At 42.6% G+C, this 12,449-nt stretch overlaps 1 protein-coding gene across 2 annotated transcripts; it reads right to left on the reverse strand.

Annotated features, from left to right (window-relative positions):
* Positions 1–1,931: 1,931 nt before the first annotated feature.
* Positions 1,932–12,178, reverse strand: LOC126987734 (adhesion G protein-coupled receptor L4-like). 2 transcript variants are annotated; one of them, XM_050844977.1, is made up of 21 exons: positions 11,886–12,178; positions 10,506–10,610; positions 10,043–10,132; positions 9,701–9,802; positions 9,240–9,338; positions 8,849–8,947; positions 8,410–8,508; positions 8,113–8,175; positions 7,718–7,795; positions 7,147–7,324; positions 6,555–6,777; positions 6,123–6,309; positions 5,525–5,720; positions 5,230–5,333; positions 4,824–5,047; positions 4,200–4,502; positions 3,671–3,792; positions 3,318–3,413; positions 3,142–3,205; positions 2,528–2,684; positions 1,932–2,363 (listed from the first exon to the last, which is right to left on the reverse strand). In XM_050844977.1, the coding sequence occupies exons 2-21, from the start codon at positions 10,591–10,593 to the stop codon at positions 2,260–2,262; spliced, it is 2,676 nt and encodes an 891-aa protein (XP_050700934.1). In that variant the 5' UTR covers positions 10,594–10,610; positions 11,886–12,178; the 3' UTR covers positions 1,932–2,259. The 2 variants fall into 2 exon arrangements, with proteins under 2 accessions (XP_050700934.1, XP_050700935.1); XM_050844978.1 differs by lacking the exon at positions 3,318–3,413.
* Between the last annotated feature and the right edge of the window lie 271 nt (positions 12,179–12,449).

Consider the following 12,449-nt stretch of genomic DNA (forward strand, 5'->3'; position numbering starts at 1 on the left):
AGGAAGGTGATAGCTGGGTGTTGTCAAAGAATAGGGGATAGTTGTTTGGAAAGATTGTGTCGAGTGGATAGGTGGAGAACTGTGTTTTTGAGGCGTTGAAGGACCAGGTTCTTCTTGCCCCAATCGGAAATAATAGTAAGGTCTGAGGCTAAGCGTTCTGCAGTCTCCAGCCTTGAGTCGTTAAGTTCCTGAAGGGTGGGTCTTCTATTAAAGAAGTTGAATAATGCAGTGGAATCATCGGCGTAGGAATGGATAGGACAGTTCGTTTTGGAAAGAAGATCATCAATGAACAACAAAAAAAAGAGGGGATATAGGACAGAACCCTGTGGGACACCACTGTTAATAGATTTAGGGAAGAACAGTGACCGTCTACCACGGCAGAAATAGAGAACAGAAGAGAAAAAAAGGTACAGAGAGAGGAAGAGAACCGTAGGAGGGAGGTAGTTTAGAAAGCAAAGATTTGTGCCAGACCTATCAAAAGCTTTTGATATGTCCAGCGCAATAGAAACAAAGTCAAACAAGACCAAAAGAGAGAGAGGATGAAGAGAGTCAGAAGAAGCAGTAGAGATCACCAGTAGAACGCCTTGCGGAACAGATATAGATCATCAGAGATAGAAGAAAAGGAAAGGTGCTTTTTGAATCTTCCGGTTAATTGATTCAAAAGCTTTAGATAGACAAGAAAGTAAAGCAATAGGACGGTAGTTTGGATTGATGCGGTCACCTTCTAGGTGTAGGCTGTGTGAAGAAGGCATACTTCCAGCAAGAAGGAAGGTAGATGTTGACAGGCAGAGGGAAAAAAGGTTTGACCAGGCAGGGTGACAGCACGAGGCACAGTTTTTAAGGACAATAGGAGGCACTCCATCAGGTCCATAAGCCTTCTGAGGATTGAGGCCAGAGGAAAACAAACATCATTTGAAGAAGGCATAGAAAACATCATTTTGAAGAATCTTTATAACAGGCATAAAGGAGTCAGGAGGAATATGCCCAGAATCGTCAAGTGGAGTTTTTAGAGAGTTTTTAGAAAAGTTTGAGAGAAGAGTTCAGCCTTAGAGATAGATGAGACGGCAGTGTTGCCGTCCAGGGACTGAGTGGGGGAAAGATGAAGAAGTGAAGTTGGAGGAGATGTTTATGGCTAGATGCCAGAAGTCACGGGAAGAGTTAGAGAAAGCAAGGTTTTGACATTTTCTATTAATGAAAGAATTTTTGGTTAGTCGGAGAATAGATTTGGCACGATTTCGGGCAGAAATGTAAAGTTCATAATTAGCATTAGTTTGAAGGCTCTGGTACCTTTTGTGAGCTACCTCTATCATTGATAGCACGAGAACAAGCGTGATTAAACCAAGGCTTTTTTGCGTGAGGAGTAGAGAAAGAACGAGGAATGTATGTTTATTACCTTTACCTCAGCTCTAACTATTTGTTCCTCACCTGGCTTCTTGATTTTCTGCTGTATCTGTTACTAATCAAGTACTAAAAGGTATTGTATGATAAAAGCAGAGGGAGCGGGCAGGAATGAATGCCTGTGCGAGAGACGAACACTTCATTGGTACATGGAATGAATGGCATACTCCTCACTCGTCCCACTAACATACGGCCAACACAGTGATGTACAATGAATTTTGTTCTGGGTGGGTCTTCACACTGTCCATCACGGAAGCCGTAATGCAAACACGGCTGGCTGGCTCCGTAGAGTTTATCGCCTCACCGTCTCGGTAACGCTCCGATAGTAACATATTATTTATCTTGTAGGCAAAAGAAAATTGGCAACAATCTGGTGGAACTCATGATGAAAAACCTTCTGATGCTATATCTGCTTGTGCTAAATGGGTCGGGACATATCCCGAGACTTATGCTGTTCAACTAATGAAAGCATTTTTTTGTGTAACAGAATTTGTTACGTAGGCTTCAGAGAGCTGTTGAAAACTTTGGATAGCAAACTGCAGTGTTGTTTTATTACTTAATACGAAGATTTGGAGGCTTTGGAAATCCGACATGTGAAAAATGATTTGACAGTACAAAGTGTGGTAGTAGAAGATAAACCTACTAGTTGTATGAAGGAGAGATGTGAAAGGAATAAAGAAGTCACACAAGACAATGATTCTGTGCATGTAAAGGCACTGATAAAACTAAAATACTAACCCACCTTTATGGACAGTCTTTCCTTGGTGAAGAGGACATCAAGAGGTTCACAGTGTAATATAACCTGAGGGTGTGACTTATTTGGCTAAATAAATTATAAAATAAACACAAAATACATATATTTCATTGTTTTGCTCCACTTTGTTCCATTATAATTTGTAAAAAAAGAATGCTTACTCCAAGTAAAAAATTGAGAATAGTAAAAACCAGCGCTGCCTCATGAGAACCTGTGGAAGAAAACAGTTCATATTAGATTCAGGAGGAATGTCTATCTGTGTCCAGCTTGAAATTTTCACAGATTAAACTACACTATATAAGTATGGGGAAAAAATGCAAATGTTTTACAGTACAATATTTCCCATTAGAATAAATAGTATGAGCATCCGTTTACCTTCGATGAAGTAGAGAAGCCCAGTGATCCATGTGAAGCAAAGCAGGAGGAAGACAGAAAAAGAGCTGCAGAAACTGTGACCAGTGGTTTTAGTCTCCTTCTTTCCCTTGTGGCAGCAAGAGTCTCGTCCACTCATCATCAGGGCCACAACATTCACCTGAGGGATTGGATATGTCTCTCTCAGTTTCAAGGTCAATGAGGAAATCTATGTTTCTTGATATCTCACAGGTCCCTTGTCTTCCTCTTATCTTTCAATTGGATTGGGATACATAACATATGGTTGCTCTCAGAGAATAAGGGCCGCTTTCACAGTCGTTTTGTTTTGTTTGATCGTTACCAATGGCGCCGATCGATGCTATAATTTTCCACGTGAAACTGGCCTATGGGGTAGTGGCGGCTGCAGAGGAAGCGAGAGGTGTTGAGAGTGTGTGGTAAGGTGCGGGGCTAGGCTAACCCCGCAGCCGCCACTACCCCATAGGCCAATTTTAAGTGGAAATACTATAGCAGCGATCGCCTCCATTGGTAACGATCAAATCAAACAAAACGACTGTGAAAGCGGCCCTAAGTACACGTGCATGAACAGGCATGGTGTAAAACAGAGTAGTCTGCCTTACTAGGACAATGGTGGCAAGGGGAGAGGCCACCGTCCATCCCAGGCTCCGCGGGGAGAGGCGGCACCTGGTGTATCAATAAATTTGTTATTGGAAGAAAAGCATTGCTATCAATACCTTTAAGTTTTGATCATGTTATAAATATCACAACATTACTTTGAGTATAAAAAAGTAAGTACTTGTGAGAAAAGAGGAAAATGAGAATGATGCTTGCAGAATGATGCGATGAGGAGATAAAAGACGTGTGGAAGTAGCATTTGAGTCCTTGAATGACACTGTGGAAGGGAGGAAAGAAGTGATGCATATGAGAGTAAAATTAATGTAGAGGAGCCGCTATTCATAATGGAGGATAAACCGTTTTTTGATCACTGTTAATCTTTTGTAGCTGGTGAATTTTCATGAAGATGGTCAGATGGTTGGCTAATATGACATCACAATTAAGATGGCACGGACAACTATACTAATTTTCAATACTGCCCAGTCAAAACATGAAAATGAATGATTTGTTACCAGTGAAGAGGTTATCACTTACTCTGGGTGTGTGTGGTGTGCCAGGGACGAGGTCAGAGCGTGGATGGCGGCAACGTAGAGCAGAGGCACAAGGTAGGCAACGAGAGGGCAGCACCGCATCACCCAACGACCCACCGCCTTGCCCTGCCGCACACAACAAGCAGTCACAATACGTAATACATGACACATTTTCCTGTTAATTTTTCTCCAGTATTATTAAGGGAGTTCAAAGTAAAATGCATCACATATTCACATGTACGTATTATTAAGTGAAAGTCACCCGGAGAGCTCAAATATCCTCTTCAGAAGTGTAATTGACAAACTTCCCTTTACTCTAAACTTTACATCCCTTTGTCTGTCTTCATTTGCATACATAAATAGTAAAAAAGATAAATACATAACTCACATTAAGCATCAGTGTTTTAACCCTCCTTTATTTATTCTCCTTGCTTTACCTCACGTATTTTTTGCATCCATGTCTCCTCATTAAGGGGACACTAGTTGGGTCTATATATTAAAAAAACAAATACCATCGCACAGGGAATTCCTACCTTAATACCACTGACATAGTTGTGCACTGCTTCAATGGCGCTCCAGATGAAGGTGGTGAGAGTCAGGTAGTGGAAGACGGCGACGATGGCAGCACACGGCCCAGGCTTCCCCGAGGCCCCGAGACTCCCCAACACAACGAGCTCCGTGGCCACGAGGCAAAGGCACAGGTTGGCTTGTATCACTTTGCTTGTCTTCCCTCGCATGTCTTTCAGGATCAAGAGGCAGAACACGCACAATGCCAGCGTCGCCACGGACACCACACAGCCAACCACTATCACACACTTCATCACATTATCCATTACCTGCGCCAGAAGAGACCGTACAGCAGACATTAACTTCAGAGTAGGATTCTAAAATACAATATATTATCTAGGGCTGCTCCTTGGTTCAGTGCCTATATAAACACCTTGAGGAGCAATGCTTTACAATTTATGGTCTGTCACAAAATGAGATGTTATAAGAAGGCTATTGATTGAGTGTTGCTGACTACATCTACCAATTCATGTCATTTTTATATTCTTACCAATCAACCAAAACCAAGCGCAGCTATAGCGTATTCCCCCCAACTTTACTTCTCGCTCAAATATGAATAATAATTTGTAAGCAAGGAATTTATGCCGTACCCTAGACTTCTCCATTGGGCCTTCAACGTCCATCATGACAGCCATGTTCGCCAGGTGGTTGCAGTGGCAGACAGTGTGGGTGGGTGAGGTGAGCACCAGCCGGCAGCCGTCAGTGGCCCACCCGACAGCATGTTCATCCCACCACACACAGGTTGCACCATGGAGCCGAAATGAGTCGCCATCATAGACGTGTTGGAAATTTACTTCTGCCACCATGCCAAGTGCTGTGTGTAAAATGGGGACTCATGTAAACCATTCAAGAGTTTTTTGCTAAACACAATATTTTAAAGGGGTTATTAATACCTACTCGTAGATCACCAGATAACACTATCCTGTTGGCCAAAATTCAACATCCATTCACCCATCCTTTTGTTACATTAATGATGTTAGTGCTAATCATACATACGAGCATGCCAGATGGTGTCGGCCCCAACGCTGGCACCAAGGATCGCACCGTTTATCTGTCCATAAGCTGGCAAGTCCACTGCCACCCGCAACTTCTCAGCATCACTGAGGGGAATAAAAATGGGAGTAATGACAAAAGATAGACAATGGTAATCAATTCAGGAAGTAAATAAATAGTTACTTGCATATATATGATCATTACAGATAACTGTTAGAGCTGGTAACTCTTCATGAAATGTGATAGGTTAATTATTTGTGTAATATTTTTGAAAAAAAAAATAACAGATTAAGCTTACCAAGGAAGTGAGTTGAAAATGCAGTGAAGATTGCTGTAAGACACAAATGCCACCTTGACAGTGTTGAGGTGCTCTGCATAACCCTGATAGAAGCGAGGCGGCAGAGTGAGGGCTGTGTGGTTGTGCTCAGGGTGGGAGAAGGTTCTGTGCGAGGCTGGGCTGAAGTACGCTGGCGGCTGCTGCACCACCTTTACATCTGCACACAAATATACCGCTTTGGTTAGCTAATTATAGGTTTGCAAACTCTTCTTTATTCATTGGTAACTAATATAAACATAATTTCATAGCAGTAGCCTACGCAGCTTATCAGAATTTGGGAACATGTATTTAGCATTGGTTTTAAGCTTATTTCTAAATAAAAATAGATAGAAAATTAAATGTCTATCATGGTTGTAATGCTTAGCAACACATTGTGCAGAGTGCCTTGCAGTAAAACTATTAGTAAGATGTATAAAGTAAGAGACATTTAGTCAAAGCGTTGGCTCTGAGAGGTAGGAAGGTGGTATGCAGAGGAAATACTGAAATTCAGCAACGTATATTATAGAACTGAGTATACGTAATACCAGTACTTTTTCAATGTATGAAGACTAACACTTACAGAGCGTGTCTTGGGAGAGTTCCTGCACTGGCGTTTTTTGAAAGGCGGCCAGAGTGAGGGCAGCTGAGGCAAGGGACGTCTGGATGTGTGACAGAGAGACAGCCATCTGGTCCTGAGGCAACCCCCACCACGCCGAGGGTCTTGACAGCATCATGTCGACCACAGCTGTCAACCCTTGGACAAAATGCTGAAAGGAAAATCAGCAATAGGCATAATGTGTCATAATTACAACCAAAAAGTTTAAGAATAAGAAAGCAACAGAAGTGGGAGTTTAAAACGGAGAAGAGGTGTGCCACAGAAGTATATATATAACACTTTCAACACCTACGTCTAATAATGAGTGAGCCATGTTAACAGTGATGCATTCGAGGCTGGAAAATGCAGTAGCTGTCTTATGAGAACAAACATATACAAACTTATCAGTAAACTCACTTGTGCCTCTATGAAGGTCTGCAGAGGTGTGTGAGAGGGGTGTACATTCCCTGTGTGTTTCTCCGACAGCCTCTTCAGTATGAGGGAGAGGGTGATGAGGTCCCCTGCGGCGAGGGTGACGGACTCCAGGCTGAGGGCGACATCCTTCATGGTTTTGGCGGCAGATATGTTTTCCATGGTGACCACGCCCTGCCACCCGCTGAACACCACTGCTCGACAATGGCTACAAATACAACGCAATTATTATTATTATTATTATTATTATTATTATTATTATTATTATTATTATTATTATTATTATTATTATTATTATTATTATTATTATTATTATTATTATTATTATTATTATTATTATTATTATTATTATTATTATTATTATTATTATTATTATTATTATTATTATTATCATTATTATTATTATTATTATTATTATTATTATTATTATTATTATCATTATTATTATTATTATTATTATTATTATTACGCATTTTTTTTTATCTTCAAACAACTTATGCTACCGTCTCCTAGGATCAAATAACCGGGAGGACTCTACGCTCATGTTCAACAGTGTGGTTCAGCTCGATAACATTACCTGAGGTCTGCTGTTCTCTGCCACACCCCGTCCCTGCCACAGGTCCAAGTAGCCGAGCCATTATTACCTGAGGGGCAGGGGAGGCCAACACTCTTCCCCACTGGTGTTGTCGGCAGCCACCAGCGATGAGGGGCATCATCATCTGGATGCTTCTTTTCACCAGCTGGACATTCCTTACCTGAGGGAATACATTTGCATCTTATCCACCCTAACCGCCTAAACACAGGAGGCAAGGAGCCCATCTTCCACCCATTTTGTGCTGTTTAGTTCTGTTAGGTCCATGTGCCGGATAGACACATGCACACCCACACATGCATGTATGCAGCAAAGCACTCAAAAGCATCTGACGTTTTTTTTTTTCAATCAAATATCGTGTCTTATGCCTCACAGCCCTTTTATAGAAACACAAGTGTGGTCTTGCATATCCCATCTCCTTTACATCGGAGAGCTGGATACAATGTTGCTCATTAACAAAATTCAGCTTAGGAAGTCCTCCAGAGGACAAAATTATTATGCTGAAATTTTGATGATCCAAAATGTCTGGGAAATCAGCTGAAGGTTGGCCCCTTACCTTCTACAGTACTGGTCTTGCTTGGTGAGGCTGGGACCATTTGGAGAACTGACCGGCGGCAGGGACGTTGCAAGTGTTCTGCAATCACATATAACACTTATAACTAACACAGGGGAGAGGAACCCATAATGCTAAAAGCAAATATTTTTCAACCCTCAGTGGTTCAGCCTACAGTGTTACAGATTCGACAATGAGTCAGCTTGTTTAAATCTCAGCAGGCAGATTGATTTCTGCCTATAAAGCATCAAGAAAGTTTTTGAAAATAGGATCTAATGTTAATGTGAAGAGAAAACTGATTATATGCTTCAATTTCCTTTTCTAAAGTTATTTATCTCCGCATGTCAAATTTCATCATGAAGAAACAATGCTAAGTGGAAGAAAATATGAGACTTTACCTAAAACAATGTCTTGCATCCTGGTGAGATTCCCTTTCTTTACATACTGCATGACATTTTGACCTGAAAGGAAAATTGAGTGGTCATTCATTCATGCATTTGTATAGTATCGCAAAATGCATATGATTAATCTACCTAGTAAAAATATTCTAGTAATAGTGGCCTCTATTATATGATTTCAATATTCTGAAAAGGAAACTGATGATCATGCTTCAGGAGTATGTATGGGCGCAGCGTCTTAGCATCAAGTATGGGAACTAGAAAGCCAAGCTGCACGTCACAGTGGGCGGCACCAACCTTGCTTGTTGGGTATCCTGAGGTCTGGACAATATGGAAGGAGTTCCCTGGTGACCTCAGGAGTGTCCTGGATGGCAGCCAGCATTATGGGTGTGCTGCCTTCAGGGTGGAATAAAAAACACAAGGTTGACATCATTATAAAAAAAAAATATATAATGGCAAATAAATATTTTTCATGAGAAAGACGGGATCCCAGGAGCATGGCACATTTCCAATATGTCACAACTAGGTAAATAAATATAGGATAATCAATGTTCAAATGTTCAAATTCTCAAAACACACACACACACACACACACACACACACACACACACACACGAGAATATGGCGCCAGCCACCATACTGTGCCATGGCCGCCATGACGGGCTGGGGGCCGATCCCTCAAGCAGCCCCCTACCTACCGGCACAATAGGCGGAGACGTAAAACACACACACACACCTCTGTCATCTTGGGCGTCCACCTGCGCCTCTCGCTGCAGCAGAGTAGCCACCACACCCACCTGGCCCCGCCACACCCCCAGGTGCAGGGCAGACTGACCTTGAGAAGAAAATTCATTGATAGATTTTTAAACATATATCATACAAACAAGCATATGACCATGTGCGTGTTATATCAATATGACCTTTCAATTCAGATTCAAATACTGTAGAGGTAAATTTAGGCTTAACATTCGCAAAACTACTTCCTTTGCCGCCTCATTTCGCTTCCATAAAATTTAGAAGACAAGTATTATATAGCAATCGATACTAATATTTTAATAGTAAATGCATGCATCTTTAAGACTGCGAAATGCCTGTTGTACCACTGGAGACAGCAAGCCATCACTCACCATGTTCATCTCTCAGGTCGATGGTGGCCCCGGCGTCCAGCAGGAGCGACACCACCTCTGCGTGGCCGCTGTAAGCTGCCAGGTGGAGCGATGAACGGCCTGTGCGTTGGCAGCATAGGGATATAAAAACTAGAGGGTATGTAAATGATAACAAGGGGCCGGATTCATTAAACTTCTTACGGATACCAGAAAAGTCACAAGAAACAAAGGAGTTGGTGTGATATACCTACGATCAACATCTCCCACCCTGTACAAATGGGTCGAGCCAGGATCCACGTCGTATGGATCCTGGGTCTAACAAGCTAGTGAATCCAAGTTCGTAACTGTTTTAGAAATCTTGATTATATAAGAGAGAGAGAGAGAGAGAGAGAGAGAGAACAAACAACAACTGCATATGAACAGCTAAAGTAACAATCACAGATAGGCTCAGTTTCCTTCCATGCACACACAACAACTGTTACCATGGACGGGTTCGGGTGTGTCAGGGTTTGCTTGGTGCATCAGCAAAACGCGCACCATGTCAGCCTGGCCCGTGTAGGCAGCGTTATGGAGCGGCGTCCAGCCTGCCAAGGGAGAAGGCACATAATCTTTGTATTCTTCACCGCACAGCGACAGCACAAACATTTCTACGAAAGGGGTGCCACAAATAATCTCATTGATGATGTACACAAACATTTACTTACGGGCAGCATTCAACCGTAAGTAAGTAGGTTATGTAACATTTTTTAGTTCTGCATTGATTTGAATGATAATCAATACTTAACCATTCTCTCCAGGAAAGACACCTTACTCAAAACACTCACCAAGACTATCAGTGACATTGACGTTTGCACCGGCCGAGAGTAATGCGCGAACTGCGTCCGTCTGTTCCAGCTTGACCGCGTCGTTCAGGTCTGACGAAATTGAAAGACACGTAAAACCATGATAATCTTCAGAAAATATGTAATACGTGAAAACACGACATAATGATATTTGTCTGCCGATTATACTATCTAGGGGTACAAAACTACTACTACTACCACTACTACTACTACTACTACTACTATTCTATTACTAATACTAATACTGTTACTATTACTATTACTACTACCACTACTACTACTACTACTACTACTACTACTACTGCTACTACTACTACTGCTACTGCTACTAATGAAGATATAGATTAACACTCCTTTCTTCCACTATATCACTGAAACATTACATCATTTCCAAAACCGCTGATTGTGTCATGATGCCCTGAGGTGCGTAGCAGTGTTTGCTCACCCGCCGCCTCCTGGGCCCGCGTGAAGGCCGCCAGCAGCAGGACGAGGAGCAGCTGGCTCCGGGGACTCCGGGGGCTGCTTCGCCGCATACTGTCCTTGCCAAGACCTGGGAAGGATTAAAGACTTGCGCGTTAGAATACTGGTTTTATGAAGGCCTTACATTAATTTTCTTCCCGAGAACTGTGGAAGGATTAAACATTTGCATCTGAATTTAGGAAAACTTTACAATAATTTTCACTTTTCTCTATGAAGTTCTGAGTATTGCGAAGAATATTTCAGTATTTTAGTGGTCATTTTTTACGAGTTTTCTTTACATAGCAGTAAAATAACAATATGGCAAATGTATCCCCATCTTGAAATCCAAAGTTATTTCCCTCAAATTATCATTATACACTATGACAACTGAAAACAATCTCTTTGAAGAGCTATATTTGTAAAATTTATGCATGAAGTAATGCAGAATTTATGGAGCCAAGTTTATCTTTGAAGGGCAGAGTTACCCCACACACTGTTCGTGCCTAAAATCATTGACGCACAACGGCGGTGGAGCAAAATTTTTTACTACGATTCCATAGAGTGAAAGGAAAGCCGCGCAGCACTGGCCTGGTCTGAGGGGGGCTGGCCGGGCGGGTCGCGGGGTCAGCACGCGCCGAGGGGAGGTTGGCCTTGGCAGGAGAAGGAGCGGCGTCGGGGGTCCGTCCGCTCGGCCCCTCACGACCACCATAAAGTTTCCACACGAGACTTTGTTGGGCTCTACGTTACGTCACTTAGGTAATGGCACAACAAAGATATTTAAGTGTTACAAGTCTTGGGATGTCACGCCGACCATTATTTTTGTCTACTTTTTATTTTCATTTTTTTTACTAAGTTTTTTATACCCTTATAATTATATGAGTAGGGTGTTATTTTTTTGTGTGCTACTTTATTTTGTCTTTGATCTGCCTCCCTTGCGGTAAAGATCAAATAGACGTTTTGATATAGCTGAGGTTAGAAGTTCCTGCTTTCTAGGAAATGGAAACTTTGGTGCAGATGAGTTATGTGATGTTTGTTTGCTTGTTTGTTTGCGTGTGTGTGTGTGTGTGTGTGTGTGTGTGTGTGTGTGTGTGTGTGTGTGTGTGTGTGTGTGTGTGTGTGTGTGTGTGTGTGTGTGTGTGTGTGTGTGTGTGTGTGTGTGTGTAACAACCCCCAGGCTACTCAACGCACGCAACCTGCCAACCTGATCTTCCACTCCTACAAGTTGTTGCGGGAGTTTCCAAGCAAGAGTTCACAAGCGAATCTCGTCACAGCAAGAGTAAACCTGGGCGAAAGTACACGATCAGTATTTTAGCTTTACAATTAAATATCGCAGCCTATTGCACATACGAAATCAACAAACACTTACTCGCAATCTTCAGAACATCGCCCTCGTCACCAGCACAGAGTCACTGGCAGGTAAGAGATGCCACATGAGTTAGTGTTGTCGAACCCCAACACACGTCACTTTGAGCTCGAAATAACAAGTAAACGTACATTTGACTCCGTTTCCGATCGACAAATATCTTTACATAACTCCATTAGACGATGTTCAAGACGAGTCAAAAATCTCTTGAATATTTTGCACCTCACGGCAGCGGCTCCCGTCACCCTCCGCCCGGCAGTCCACACACCCACGCCTAGACTGGCTGGCCGGCTGCTGGCTGCCTCCCACCTGAGACGCCTCACTCACACCCCCACGCGACCCAGCATCACGGGTCGTCTCTTGGGGAGGGTAGCAAAAAACATTGCCCTCCCCATCTCTCTCTCTCTCTCTCTCTCTCTCTCTCTCTCTCTCTCTCTCTCTCTCTCTCTCTCTCTCTCTCTCTCTCTCTCTCTCTCTCTCTCTCTCTCTCTCTCTCTCTCGTTCGGGGAGGGTTCTGGCTGGAGATTGCGAGTCCAGAATCGTGATCAGACCATGATGGATTGCAAT

This window comes from Eriocheir sinensis, chromosome 66 (genome assembly GCF_024679095.1).
Source record: "Eriocheir sinensis breed Jianghai 21 chromosome 66, ASM2467909v1, whole genome shotgun sequence".
Lineage (NCBI taxonomy): Eukaryota > Metazoa > Arthropoda > Malacostraca > Decapoda > Varunidae > Eriocheir > Eriocheir sinensis.

Excerpts from the sequence above, each read along its gene's own strand:
- LOC126987734 (XM_050844977.1), bottom strand. The coding sequence starts at position 10,593 with ATGCGGCGAAGCAGCCCCCGGAGTCCCCGGAGCCAGCTGCTCCTCGTC. Across the intron at positions 8,509-8,848 it reads GGACGCCCAAGATGACAGAG|GCAGCACACCCATAATGCTG; the intron begins GTGTGTGTGTGT and ends TCCACCCTGAAG. Across the intron at positions 3,793-4,199 it reads ACTATGTCAGTGGTATTAAG|GGCAAGGCGGTGGGTCGTTG; the intron begins GTAGGAATTCCC and ends TGTGTGCGGCAG.